The sequence below is a fragment of the Electrona antarctica genome (assembly GCF_951216825.1).
Source record: "Electrona antarctica genome assembly, chromosome: 21".
Classification (NCBI taxonomy): Eukaryota; Metazoa; Chordata; class Actinopteri; order Myctophiformes; family Myctophidae; genus Electrona; species Electrona antarctica.
The window spans coordinates 9,430,573-9,445,396 of NC_136802.1; the positions used below are offsets into that span (position 1 = coordinate 9,430,573).

Below are 14,824 nucleotides of genomic sequence, written 5' to 3' on the forward strand. Positions count from 1 at the left end.
AATGTCCCTCACTTCTGGTCTGGCCCATGGACTATATAAGTACATATTGAGAGGATTCTTTTTATACATAGGGTAAAAAAAAGCAAGTTATTTTACTCTTACTTGAGTAACATGTTGACTGAGCTACTTGTAGTGGAGTAAATTTGACCAGGTTGTATTTGTACTCAAGTACTGGGGTCGAGTACCCTGAAGCACACATACTCACAGGTGCTTAGAGCATAATGCCATGCTGTCGAGCAGCTATCAGGCTGGTCGTGACTCGTGACAAAGAGCTGATTATATTTTTGTGTGTTTTGGAACAGGAAGAACTTGCCAAGTTAGTTGTGCGCAGCATCAAAAAAGCTGCATTGCATTTCGAGGTAAGTTGCATCTCTTGAACCCCCAAATAAAAATAAAACGCATATATTAACGACACCCCCAAGTGTCTTATTGCCCCTTTTTCTGGGCCAAATTTCACATTATGACTCAACACACTGTGAACTTGTAGATCTGCTTTGTTTACAAGCTCACTGCATCGCAGCATGATGCGTTGTGAACTTGTAGATCTGCTATTTTCAGCAGTGTCAAATCTCTCATTACAGGAACAGCAGAATGAGATGAGGAAGCTTGAGCTGCTGTGGTTGGACAACATGGAGGAGCAGTTGAAGCAGAGGAAGGCGTGTCTGACTGAGCTGCAGAGGCAGATGGCGATGGAGTTGGATATCGTGAAACATGATAAGATGAACACCAAAGAGGAACTGTTTGTGCTGATGGTCACGCATGAGCAGAACAGGCTTGATAGGACGCTCTCTCTGGCCGCGCTAGAGAGCATACTTGATCGGACGTCGGTGACGAAGGAACATCAGGATATCAAGTCAAAGTTGGATAAATTGTCTATGAAGTATGAATCTGAGACGAATACCGAGGACAGGAACATGGCTCTCGCTATGCAGGACAGCAACCTGGAGATGATCGAGGAGAAGGATGGGAAGGAATATATCAAAGGTCTCCAAACGTTGGAGGAGATGAGGGTACATAATCAGTTTGAGGAGATGAGGGAGCAGGAGTGGTGGATGGAGACACCGGATGAGAAGAACACGAAGATGATGGAGATTTCGGAGAGGATAATGGAGAAGCTGAGGGGGTTGGCCCTAAAGGAGGAGGTGGAGAAATTGACGAGTACTGAGATTAAGCAGTTGGATACGATGTCGACGATAACTAAGGACGACATGGACCAGATGGAGATGTGTATAATCACAAAGTTGGAGGCGTATATGAATAACATACTCCAGGACAGGAGGTCCTCGGTAGATGATGGCATGTCTGAGGTGACAGAGGTGATAGAGAAGAGGTTAGCGAGTCATACTCGCAGGGTGATATCTAGGCTGACTAAGAACACAACGGAGTTTCAGAGGCAGATTGAGGAGATGAACATGCAGAAGATGTATCCGAAGCAGGCGGAGAAGAGGAGGGAGACTGAGAAGATAGAAATGCAGATGCAGCGGAAGAAGATGGAGAAGGAGCATGAGCATGAGCGTGAGAAACGTCAGATGGAGGAGCATGAGCGTGAGGAACATCAGATGAAGATGGAGCATGAGCTTAAGGAACGTCAGATGAAGATAGAGCATGAGCGTGATGAACGTCAGATGAAGTTTTGGCATGAGTTTGGGGAAAGTCAGATGGAGGAGCATGGGCGTGAGGAACGTCAGATGAAGATGGAGCATAAGGGTGAGGAACGTCAGATGAAGATGGAGCATGAGCGTAAGAAATGTCAGATGAAGATGGATCATGAGTGTGAGGAACGTCAGATGAAGATGGAGCATGAGCTTGAGGAAAGTCAGATGGAGGAGCATGAGCGTGAGAAACGTCAGATGAAGATGGAGCTTGAGAAAAGTCAGATGAAGGAGCATAAGCATGAGGAACGTCAGATGAAGATTAACCATGAGCGTGAGGAACGTCGGATGATAAGGTTGAATAAGAATGATTTGGAGAGGGAGAATAATCAGACACCGGCGATGAAGAAGAGGATCATTTGGCTGCACAAGATGGAGATGAAGATGACGCAGGAGATGAACAAGATCGAGCTGAGCATGATGGAATGCATGTATAAGAAGAAGAAGAAGATGATGGACCTGTATCAGAACGGGCTTATGACGAAGGATAAGGTGAAGGATGAGCTGAAGAAGAAGATGGAAGAGATCCTTGATTCGATGGTTGTGGTTGTACATTATACGGAGAAGAAGGTGGTGAGGTGCATGGGGATGAGTGAGGCAACGATAACGCTGGAGATGTGCCACATAAAGTCAGAGATGAAGCGGAGCATGATGTCGGGGATAACGAAGCAGATGAAAAAGATGCTGGGTGTGTACTGTGTAGCACTTGACCTAGCCTTGTCAACCTTACTGTACATGTGTATGCAAAGGCTAAACGTATGTAATTTAGATAGCATTATGTAATTTAGATGGCATAGCATATTTCTCCTAGTTTATTGAAATAATGTCATGTCCAGTGCATAGCCTGCTGCAGGCCTGGTTGAATAGATTCAAAATACATTTTAAAGCTCTTGCTACTGAAATGAATTATTTATATGGAGAAATCCCGTCATTTAACATGCATCTCAAGTGAAGGGCTAATTGTTAAAAGCACAGGTAGAACAGTCAAAGGTTATGCTAAAAGGATGACAATCCCCAGTGGCTTATCCAGGCCGTTCACTAACCTATTGCTGTGTTATTGTCCTGTAGGTGACCAAATCCTGCAGAAAATTAAGCCGGGACAGCAGGAGAAGATCAAAGACATGGTGGACACTTTGAGCAACACTTTGAGCAACTTTGAGCTGCTCCAAATGCTGGTATCTCCAGTGTTGCTCACTAGTAAGGTGATTATGATGATGCATTTTATTCATTAATGAACACAAGGTTCAAGGTTCACTTTATTTGTCATTTCACATGTTTGCACATGAAAATCGTACTCAGGACCAGCAGTGTATATTAAAACCTATAAATAAAATAAGCATAAAATCCTAAAGTGCAGTGCATTAAAACTGAGCAGCATATTAAGAAATATTAATAACAGCTTTATGAACAGGGGGAGGGGAGGGAGTAGTGCTCACTCCATCATCATCCACGAGGTGCCGTGGATTTTGACGGACTGTGGCCGGTGAGTCAGGAAGTTCAGGAACCCAGTTGCAGAGGTTTGGTGTTAAAACCTCTTGAGCCCCATTGCCCCCGCCGGCGGGGGCAGCGGCTATCCATCTCATCAACAGCTTTCAGGGGGTAAATGGAGACCCAATTGGTCTCCGGTTCCAACTCCGATGTTTTTGATTTTCCCCCCCTGGACTCCCCTGGGGTTTAAGAGGTTAATCCGAGCAGCAGCAGTCTGCGGAATAATGGTGTTAAACGAAGAACTGAAATCCAGAAACGGCAGCCTGACATATGAGTCCCCCCCACTCCAAATGGGTGAGAGTGATATGTATGACAGACGACACTGCATCTGAAGTAGAGCGCCTCTTCCTGTAGGCATATTGGTGTGGGTCCACATTACTGTCGATGGTATTCCTTATGTGGGCCATGACCAGCTGCTCAAAGCATTTCATAACTATCTGTGTGGGAGCCACTGGCCGAAAGTCATTCATGCTCTTTGCTGCTGCATTTTTGGGCACCGGGATGATGGTACTAGTCTTTTTTTCACCCAGTGTCAATTATCTAATGTAATCCTGGGCGCTACACTTCCTCTGCCAACCTTGGGGGGCAGCGGACTGACCTCATGCTTCCTTCTATGCATGAGTAGTCCAAGCTGCTCACCTGACAGGGGAGAGTTTCACCGGCCGGACGTAGCACGTGGAAGGAACACGTTATTCTGACCAGTTCCTTTCCCCTCCATCAGGTGCCCCGGCTGCCCAGGGGGAGGTAGTTTAGAGACCATGATTACTGCATGTTTGTTGTGAGGGTACCTACCCTAGGGGACACAGGGAGAACATGCAAACTCCACACAGAAAGGCCCTAGTCAGAATGGTACTAGTCTTAAAGGCGTAGTGAAACGGAAATGGTGGACATTTTATTTTGAAGTTTCAGACGGTCTCAAGTTGAAACACCGCTATGAAGTTTCTGAACCAATCAGAGCGTCGCATCCCTTCAGGCGATGGGACGGTAGCTAGGGAATGTTGCTATGCTATACGCAGCAGCGTGGTGTGTGTTTGTTTACAAATCAAATAGACAGCCAGCTGTACCAGTTTACTGTTATGTGGCTTATTTCTACCCTATAATGTTTTCAGATACATATTTTAGCGTGATGATTAAGTTGAAACCGAGTAATACACTGTCTGGATGTTATCTGGAATGGGAATAAAAACGGAGGATTTCTGTAATCAATAGCAGCTGTGCTGCACGGATGCGCACATATTGGAGAGGATACGGGTGAGCTTCATTTTTATTGGCTTTTATCGATGTTGGCCACGACACGTCATCACGCAGCACGTTTTCGTTTTCAGGAAGTAATAAAAAATATATTTTTATGGACTTTTGATATAAAAACACACAAAAATGAGAATTTTCCCATTTTTTTTGGCATCCATTGTTAGGTATGCTCATATGATGACCACGGAGATGGTCTAAAAGTGTGAAAAACGTATTTTTCATTTCACTACACCTTTAAGACACACCGGTAGCACCGCATGGGAGAGTGAGATATTTACAAATATCTGTCCAGACTTCTGAGAGTCTGTGCCTGAGCACAGACTCTCAACACCCTACCTTCTGAGAGTCTGTGCCTGAGCACAGTCCCTCAACACCCTACCTTCTGAGAGTCTGTGCCTGAGCACAGTCCCTCAACACCCTACCTTCTGAGAGTCTGTGCCTGAGCACAGTCCCTCAACACCCTACCTTCTGAGAGTCTGTGCCTGAGCACAGTCCCTCAACACCCTACCTTCTGAGAGTCTGTGCCTGAGCACAGTCCCTCAACACCCTACCTTCTGAGAGTCTGTGCCTGAGCACAGTCCCTCAACACCCTACCCTAACCCTGAGCACAGTCCCTCAACACCCTACCCTAACCCTGAGCACAGTCCCTCAACACCCTACCCTAACCCCGAGCACAGTCCCTCAACACCCTACCTTCTGAGAGTCTGTGCCTGAGCACAGTCCCTCAACACCCTACACCCTACCCTACACCCTACCCTGAGCACAGTCCCTCAACACCCTACACCCTACCCTACACCCTACCCTGAGCACAGTCCCCCTACACCCTACCCTGAGCACAGTCCCTCAACACCCTACCTTCTGAGAGTCTGTGCCTGAGCACAGTCCCTCAACACCCTACCTTCTGAGAGTCTGTGCCTGAGCACAGTCCCCCAACACCCTACCAAGAGTCTGTGCCTGAGCACAGTCCCTCAACACCCTACCAAGAGTCTGTGCCTGAGCACAGTCCCTCAACACCCTAACCCTGAGCACAGTCCCTCAACACCCTACCTTCTGAGAGTCTGTGCCTGAGCACAGTCCCTCAACACCCTACCTTCTGAGAGTCTGTGCCTGAGCACAGTCCCTCAACACCCTAACCCTAACCCTGAGCACAGTCCCTCAACACCCTACCTTCTGAGAGTCTGTGCCTGAGCACAGTCTCTCAACACCCTACCTTCTGAGAGTCTGTGCCTGAGCACAGTCCCTCAACACCCTACCTTCTGAGAGTCTGTGCCTGAGCACAGTCCCTCAACACCCTACCTTCTGAGAGTCTGTGCCTGAGCACAGTCCCTCAACACCCTACCTTCTGAGAGTCTGTGCCTGAGCACAGTCCCTCAACACCCTACCTTCTGAGAGTCTGTGCCTGAGCACAGTCCCTCAACACCCTACCAGGATGAGAGTCTGTGCCTGAGCACAGTCCCTCAACACCCTACCAGGATGAGAGTCTGTGCCTGAGCACAGTCCCTCAACACCCTACCTTCTGAGAGTCTGTGCCTGAGCACAGTCCCTCAACACCCTACCAGGGATATTATCTGGGCCTTCTGAGAGTCTGTGCCTGAGCACAGTCCCTCAACACCCTACCCTACACCCTACACCCTACCCTGAGCACAGTCCCTCAACACCCTACCTTCTGAGAGTCTGTGCCTGAGCACAGTCCCTCAACACCCTACCTTCTGAGAGTCTGTGCCTGAGCACAGTCCCTCAACACCCTACCAAGGATATTATCTGTCCAGACTTCTGAGAGTCTGTGCCTGAGCACAGTCCCTCAACACCCTACCAAGGATATTATCTGTCCAGACTTCTGAGAGTCTGTGCCTGAGCACAGTCCCTCAACACCCTACCAGGGATATTATCTGTCCAGACTTCTGAGAGTCTGTGCCTGAGCACAGACTCTCAACACCCTACCTTCTGAGAGTCTGTGCCTGAGCACAGTCCCTCAACACCCTACCTTCTGAGAGTCTGTGCCTGAGCACAGTCCCTCAACACCCTACCAGGGATATAGTCTGTGCCTGAGCACAGTCCCTCAACACCCTACCAGGGATATTATCTGAGAGTCTGTGCCTGAGCACAGTCCCTCAACACCCTACCAGGGATATTATCTGGGCCCGTTGCTTTTCAGGGATGTATGCGCTGTAAGGTCCTCCTCACCACCTCAGCAGACACGGTGAGCGGCAGCTGATCCGGTGGAACACTGAGCCTGGTGCTAGGGGAGGTGGTGTTGGCAGCCTCGAACCGGGCATAAAACGTATCGAGGGCATCTGGGAGAGATGCAGCTGAGCCGGGGCATTCAACATCCCTCTTGCCGTAGTCAGTGATGTTTTTTATTCCCCTCAACATGCCCCGTGTTTTTTTTTTAGAGTAGTGTCCCTGAATTCTTTGAGCATACTCCTCTTTTTCTCTCTTAATTCCAGCATCCAAATTCCTCCTTGCTGCCCTCAGGGCTGGCGCATCCTCAAATCTGTAGGCTGCATCCCGCTCCTTCAGAAGGTGCCTCGCCTCTCCATTAAACCAGGGTTTCTGATTGGGGTGGATGGTGATCCTCTTGGCAACTGTGATGTCATCGATGCATTTACTGATTTAACCACAAACGGTTGAGGCATATTCCTCTTGCTCAATCCTGCCCTCTTTTGTTGCAGCCTCCTTAAAGATCTGCCAGTTCTCTCAAAGCAGTCTTGGAGCATGGGAACATGTGCATTGTGCTGTACTAGGCCACACAGTGATTTCCTTTTGTGTGGGCTTATTTTGGAAAGAGTCCCAGTTGGGGGCAGGGCAATACTCTGTATGCCCTCTGTTTATTGGTATACACTTGGTCCAGCGTGTTGTTACCTCTGGTTGCTATGGCAACCTGAACCTGTTGCCATAGAACTGAAGAAGAAGAAGAAAAATAAACACAAAAACAATAAGTGACCAAAGTCACTGCGTGACTTCTTGGTCCCTTAACTAGGAGTGTGTGTGATGTTTGTTGCAAAAAAATAAACACCATCATGATGCTGATTTGACAAATGTCAAGTGGCATTGCTTCCTCAGCGTAATGGGAATATGTCAATGTGTGCACCATTTCACGGCACTCGGGAGCTGCAGTCATGATTTGCAGCATTTTGTACGAAATGGGCCACTCCTGAGAACTTTGGAAGGCAATCTTAGCCAATCAGTGTAGAATCTGAGAAATCCAACACATCTTGATCACATGATTACAGAGATCATGGGCTCCGTTTTCGTCACCGCTAAACCCCTTATTCATAAACTTCTTTGCCTTTTTTTTTTACTTTTTTGAAAAGTTCAACTAGCCAATCTACATTGACACGTTGTGAGCTTGTAGACTGGCCATTTTAACGATTCAAAAATGTTTTGCAAAATAGTAAAAAAGGCAAAGAAGTTTAGGGTTAAGGGGTTTAGCGGTGACGAAACTACAACTATAAAGTTGTACACAGATTGATGCAGTTGTTGGTACAAATCAGGAATTGCCCGGTTGTAGCGCCACTGTAACGAAGACTCTGACTAGGACGTTGGGCTATATGATATATGACATGTTTAGTATGACAATCCCTATATTTGGGCCCGAGCCGACCTAGTGCTGATATCGATAGATATGGTAGAACCATATATGGATAGAACCATATATGGATAGATCTAACTGGCTTAGTCATCGTGACAAGCCTGGTCGGAGAATATATATAGGGTCGGCTTCAGGGAGAAGGCAGAAGTCAAAGCATCCTGGTTTAAGTTCTAACCGGACACCACTGCGGGGGTCCTAAGCTAAGTAATCAGCAATACAGGCAGCCTTGAGCTATTTTATATGGTCCTTCTTGAGTACGGATTAGGGCTTACCGCAGTAACGGGATGCTGAAGTCTTCCAGACACATACGAACCAAGGTGTCTGGCTTTACAACCCATATACCTTGAATAGCTTATATGACTCAGTGGCAAGATTCTAACCAGATGGTAACCCAGTTGCTGCCAGAGTCTGAACACTCTGGCAGTCCTGGCTGCTCCGCAGGTGAGCAGCAGTATCTCGAAGTTGTGAGATCCACTCTGTTGCCGCCAGAGCATGAACGCTCTGGTGGTCCTGGCTGCTTCTTAGGTGAGCAGCAGCGTCTCGAAGCTGTGAGATCCACTCTGTTGCCGCCAGAGCATGAACGCTCTGGCGGTCCTGGCTGCTCCTTAGGTGAGCAGCAGCGTCTCGAAGCTGTGAGATCCACTCTGTTGCCGCCAGAGCATGAACGCTCTGGCAGTCCTGGCTGCTCCTTAGGTGAGCAGCAGCGTCTCGAAGCTGTGAGACCCACCCAGTTGTCGCCGTCAGAGCACGAACGCTCTGTCGGTCCTGGCTGCTCCGTAGGTGAGCAGCAGCGTCTCGAAGCTGTGAGACACACCCGGTTACCAGAATCTGGATGCCTGAATCTCGGAGCCGTGAGACCTCCCCGGCCCTTAGAGTCAGAGAGCACTGGTGATGTGCAGGAGAGATAGAGCACTGGTGATGTGCAGGAGAGATAGAGCACTGGTGATGTGCAGGAGAGAAACTATCGGTCTTAGAGGGAGAGAACTGGTGATGCAGGAGAGAGAGAGAGAGAGCACTGGACATGATCACCTCCCTGAAAGTAGCCAGGGATGAAGTGATGGCGTGGTGTTGTAGACGCCAGGGTTGAAGTGATGGCGTCGTGTTGTAGACGCCAGGGTTGACGTGATGGCGTCGTGTTGTAAACGCCAGGGTTGAAGTGATGGCGTCGTGTTGTAGACGCCATGGTCGAAGTGGTGGCGTGGTGTTGTAGAAGCCTGGGTCCGAAGTTGTGAACCACCTTTGATACGATCAAGAGGGCGTTACTTCAAACTGGAACTGCATGTGTTGGCTGACTCTGACCCATTGACAGGGAACGCCCGTAATGGGTGGCATGTGATTTGATCTTGAGGTTTTTATGACCCACCGTAACATCAAAGGAAGAAAGCGGGAAGCTTGGACGCCCTCAATGGGGTGGCTTGAATGGCTGACGTTTGCTGTTCAAGCCTCAGTATTCTTGTATTGGGGTGGCCTGAGGGGTCTACTGTTCAAGCCTTCTTGATATGGTACAGATTTCCATGGGAAATCTGGGGGTGGCAATGAATGTAACGAAGGCTTTCACCTAGAGCTTAACGAAGGCTTTCACCTAGAGCTTCATGTGTCATCGTGTAACGAAGGCTTTCACCTAGAGCTTCTGGTGGATATCATGAGAGCATTGTCTGGACAGCATGATGATGCAAGGGCATCGGAGCTATATCAACCCTCCCATAGATGTTGGAGCAGTCGGAGGACGGCAGAGGCTTCGTTCACCGATAGGATATCGAGATGAAAGTGCAAGCTGACAGACCAGAAGTCCAGGTTCATAGGGACCGAAGTAGTCCAGCAAGGAGGCTGGACGGTCACTCTTGCAGAAATGACCATGAGCATAACCGGAGACGAACAGTCATCATGCATGGTACGGTAGTAGCACCCAATTCTGCCGATCGTACACCAAGTAACCAGCAAGACGGCAAGAAGCCGTATGTCAGTACTGTAATAGCGGCACACACCATCTTGGGGTATGCGGCAGGTTCAAACGACTGAGTTTAATGGCGAAACGAGATTTGATATGACAGATGAAGCTGTGTTATCAGCAATGGACATCGTCATGCAGGCAAGAAACTGTAAACTACAGACTAGGAGTGAAATGTGGTGGAAGGCACCCTCTGGCTCTTCACAGTATTAATAGGAGCCGGACCCGGTTGAACCGGAGAGCAGATGAACCTTTGCGGAACCCTAGGACACCTAAGATCGAGACAGGACAGGATTTACAAGAGGAATTACCACAGCCAGCAATCTTGACTATAGCAGGAGAGTCCTTGCATGTGGGCTATCCACCGCCTAAAGGGAGAAATGTCATGTTAAAGGTGTGCAAAGTTCTAATTTGCAATTGTGGCAAAGTAATGGAAGTATATGCAGTTCTGGATGATGGTTCGGGGCGAACCATTTTGTTACACACAGTTGCCAAGCAGGTCGGATTGAGGGGTCAACCTGAAGAGTTGCGTATCAGAATCATGAGAGATCTTCAAGTTTTGCACGGGGTGGCTGTATCTTCCGAGGTATCTCCTGCCGTACAGCCAAACCAAGTCAATAATATTGAGGGAGCATTGATCGCCAAATAGCTTGGATTGTGAGCATACACAGATCGTCAGCAGACTAATGGAGAGAGATTAACATCTTCGAGAGCCTCCCTTGCTGGATAACTACCAGGCCTGGCCTGTTGGAACCTAGCCGAAAGAAAGGACAATTGTCTGAGTCTTCTGGATGCGGTATAGATTTCAACGTGAAATCTGGGGTGGCTGTAACGAAGACTCTGACTAGGACGTTGGGCTATATGATATATGACATGTTTAGTATGACAATCCCTATATTTGGGCCCGAGCCGACCTAGTGCTGATATCGATAGATATGGATAGAACCATATATGGATAGATCTAACTGGCTTAGTCATCGTGACAAGCCTGGTCGGAGAATATATAGAGGGTCGGCTTCAGGGAGAAGGCAGAAGTCAAAGCATCCTGGTTTAAGTTCTAACCGGACACCACTGCGGGGGTCCTAAGCTAAGTAATCAGCAATACAGCCTTGAGCTATTTTATAGCCACCATGAGGCTGTTTTGGAAAAAAGTAAGTGGCATGGCATCCTCGGCCTAGTGGAAATGTGCGTCTATAATTTCATGGAAATTGCACACAGTGTGTGATTTGTGGCATTTTGTTTGAAACGGACCAATCATGCGAGCTTTGGAAGCCAATCTTAGCCAATGAGTATGGAATATGGGAAATGGTGCAGAATCCATGTTGATCACATGACTAAGGAGATAGTGTATACCGAATTGCGTGATGTATGGATGAAATGTGTACGAGTAATCAACAGAAATGTGTTTTGCCCAAATGGGCCTCATGGTGAGACTAAAAAAACAGCAGAAACTGCAGAAAAGGCAGTGAATAAGTCAAAACAGTGAGGACATGAATAACAACACAGAATTCAAAATCAACTAAAAGCAAGTGTGAATAAATAGGTCTTGAGCTTTAAAGCTGTCTACATAGAGGCTGATTGTCTTTAGGTGTAATGGGAGTTTATTCCAAGCCGTCGGGCCGTAGAAGCAGAATTTCTGCTCCACCGTGTTTTTTACTGTGTTTTTTTCTCCATACATGACCCTTTGTGTTAACTGTACTGGACGATAAATGTCTTTGTTATTGGTTGTGACTGATGTGTTGTTTTTTTTCCAGCTGAAAGAAATAGGTGCTGTGTTTGAAGAACAACTGGCTATACAGTGGATCTAAAGAAGTCTAAAGAAGTAAAGAACTGAACCCCTTCAGGTTAGCTCTAACATCTAAATCAACATTATTAAGGGACCAAGAAGTCACGAAGTGACTTTGGTCACTTATTGTTTTTGTGTTTATTTTTCTTCTTCTCCTTCTTCTTCTGCCAAAAATAGCTGTTCTGGCTGAACCGTGCAGTCGGTTTTCGCGAAACCCGGTAATCTGATAGAGGGCCATGCCAAACGGTGACTATGCGAAACCCATCAAGATTGGCCTAATGGTGGCGCTATAGCACTCAATTGATGCAAAACTTGCAAACTTTGAACGTGCATATCTCATGAACCGTTTGACCGTTGTCAATGACACTTTTATACCCATATGTGTCTCCTCATGCCGAACAACTTGCATATGCGGACTTTTGACCTCTGACCTTTAAATCACCTGCCATTTTGAATTATATGAAAAACAGTTAAAACGTATCTCCTCCCAGGATCTTTGACCAGTACAGTAGTACATTTTCTTTAAGTGAAAAAATGAAGTTTTTATGGGCTAATGAAAATTGCTGTTTTGTGAAACCTAATACCTACATGAATACTGGATGATGTTACTGTTAAGAATGAGTCAACTGACTGTGTCTGCATAGCTCAGTCGGTAGAGCTCTCACCTTTGGACCACAGGGTCACTGGTTCAAATCCAGGTAGCGACAATTCAGCCTGTGATTCGTATTTGTGCATATTGTTCTTATTGCGCATTGTTCTTCTTCTATCTTGGTCCCGCTTTATCGCTGCTTGCAGCTATATTTATTATTATTATTATTAAAGAACTGAACCCCTTCAGGTTAGCTCTAACATCTAAATCAACATTATTATTATTATTATTATTATTATTATTAAAGAACTGAACCCCTTCAGGTTAGCTCTATCTAAATCAACATTATTATTAAAGAACTGAACCCCTTCAGGTTAGCTATCTAAATCAACATTATTATTATTATTATTTAATAATAATAATAATAATAATAATATTAAAGAACTGAACCCCTTCAGGTTAGTGCTAACATCATAACCAACATTATTATTATCATTATTATTATCATAGAACTGATTTACAGGCAAAACTAAGAAGCATTTACAATTCTGACGTCCATTGTCTTCAAAAATCACACCCGTGTGAACTGAGTGGTGCAATTCCCCCCCCCCCCCCCCCTCTCTCTCTCATTAGCTGGAAACAGTGCATCTCTCTGTCTCCGTTTCTGGCACAACAGCGCCCCTACTGGTATTCATGAGTCACACACAAACATAGTCACACACAAACATGTCACAGGTCACATACATTGCTGACACCACTCAAAAATGAGACGATTCATCTCAAGGGGTTATTCCAATTTCCCAATAAAGAATTTCAAATATAAAGTATCTTGGCTTTTTAGGGAAAAGCATGCACCGTTTCAAAGAGATATAAGGCCGTTTTACAAGGGCTAAAACGAAAAGGTTCTGAATTTTGTATTTGGTAGCTTATTCATAACATTTGTCTGCTTGCTTCTTGGCACTAAATTGAGTGCCAAGAAGTCCACCAAACGAGTCAATAGCAACCAACAGCAGAATAAGCTGTTTGGGTTAGTGAATGTTTGGCACATTTTTCATGGGTACGACCCCTAACAATGATGTTAACATGACCCCTAACAACCCCTTCCAACCGTATGAAAGTTATTGCCTAGAAGCATTTTTACTACAGGGAAATAACTACCGGTATCCACCAAACACACATTCTCTAACTTTGTGTTATGGATTAGAGGAGTTCTCAGTCGCCACGACTGATTTCAGTCATTTGGAATGGATTCCATAATAGTCTGCATAACTTCTATAGAAGCTTGTCAATCACTGCAAATATGCAATCTACAAGCTTGTATTTGCATGCATACTTTCGGTTATTTGTTATTTTAACAGACATTGAATCGAACATTTTCCATCAGTTTTAGTCAACGAAATGAACACTGGTACAGTACACAGAACAGAAAGGCTAAACCTTTGATTTTTCTTACAGGACTCATCATCCTGCGGGAAACAGATTTTCTGAAGGAGGAAAAGAGAAAAAAGGAACAAAAATAGTTGACCCTTTTTGGTAATTAGCCATTTCATTAATGAGTAATAAAACGTTTTGTTGTAAAGTGGTGTGATTTTGGAAAAAAAGGAAAGAAAATGTTTTTTCTTTTTTTTTGGAGAAAATAAACGTTTTGAAATGAAGTTCATTCAACCTGTCTTTGTCGCATTTATTATCCCACACAAAAGTACATTTCAACTCGCTGCCAAATACTGTAGGCCTACCATTATTTGAACCATCCACCAATAGTTTAATCCAGTGGTCCTCAAACTTTTTCACTTCACTTCACTTTCATACCCCCAAAATATGTATTTGGCCATGGACCCCCCTTTGAAAATAATTTGTTCCAGGGACCACCCAGAAGCAAAGACTTGAGTTAAAAATGTTCGCTTTAAAAATGTATACATTCAATGATTTGCACCAATTCTTTTTTCTTCTAAATAGCAGAGGTACAAGCTCATAGTGCAGCGGTGGGCAACTTTGACAATGGAGAGGGCCACTATATTTCAACACTCACTCCCTAGGGCCATATATTACGGTCGTCGCAAAAATAGCCGATCTACAAGCTCAAAACGCGTCGCGCTGCGACGCGTTTTGAGCTTGTAGATCGGCTATTTTTGCTATATTCGAATTGAAATCTTTTTGCTATTTTTTTAATCAGAATCCTGAAAATTAATATTTTTCATTTCAAATGCCTTTAATTATACTTGTGTTGAAGCATTGAGCTACTAGTTTTGACTGAAGTAATTAAAGCGGGTCATGTTTGCATGTTGTGGAATTGTAATCAGCTGAAACCAATATTATATCAGAATTCTGACATTAACCTGAGGGCCGCATTAAGTGAAGGTGGGGGCCGCATGTGGCCCCCACCGGGCGCTGACGCGCCCGGTGGAGATGGACAGAGATGCCTGGAGATCGCTTGTTGACGGCCTATGCCCCAGAAGGGGCAGAAGGCGTAAGTAAGTAAGTAAGTAAGTGATGTTGGCCGATGGTGGCCGTTTTTTTG

At 45.8% G+C, this 14,824-nt stretch overlaps 1 protein-coding gene across 1 annotated transcript; it reads left to right on the forward strand.

Moving 5' to 3' along the window:
* Window positions 1-972: 972 nt before the first annotated feature.
* On the forward strand, window positions 973-13,845 carry LOC306913864 (uncharacterized protein). Its single transcript, XM_079490676.1, has 4 exons — window positions 973-2,340; window positions 2,721-2,854; window positions 11,686-11,775; window positions 13,762-13,845. Exons 1-3 carry the CDS (start codon window positions 1,005-1,007, stop codon window positions 11,737-11,739), a joined length of 1,524 nt encoding a protein of 507 aa, XP_079346802.1. The 5' UTR covers window positions 973-1,004; the 3' UTR covers window positions 11,740-11,775; window positions 13,762-13,845.
* The last annotated feature ends 979 nt before the right edge of the window (window positions 13,846-14,824 follow it).

Bases quoted from the DNA above. Each gene is read 5' to 3' on its own strand.
- LOC306913864 (XM_079490676.1), top strand. From the start codon at position 1,005: ATGAGGGTACATAATCAGTTTGAGGAGATGAGGGAGCAGGAGTGGTGG. The intron at 2,341-2,720 runs GTGTGTACTGTG...ATTGTCCTGTAG, and splicing joins GCAGATGAAAAAGATGCTGG to GTGACCAAATCCTGCAGAAA. The intron at 2,855-11,685 runs GTGATTATGATG...TTTTTTTTCCAG, and splicing joins CAGTGTTGCTCACTAGTAAG to CTGAAAGAAATAGGTGCTGT.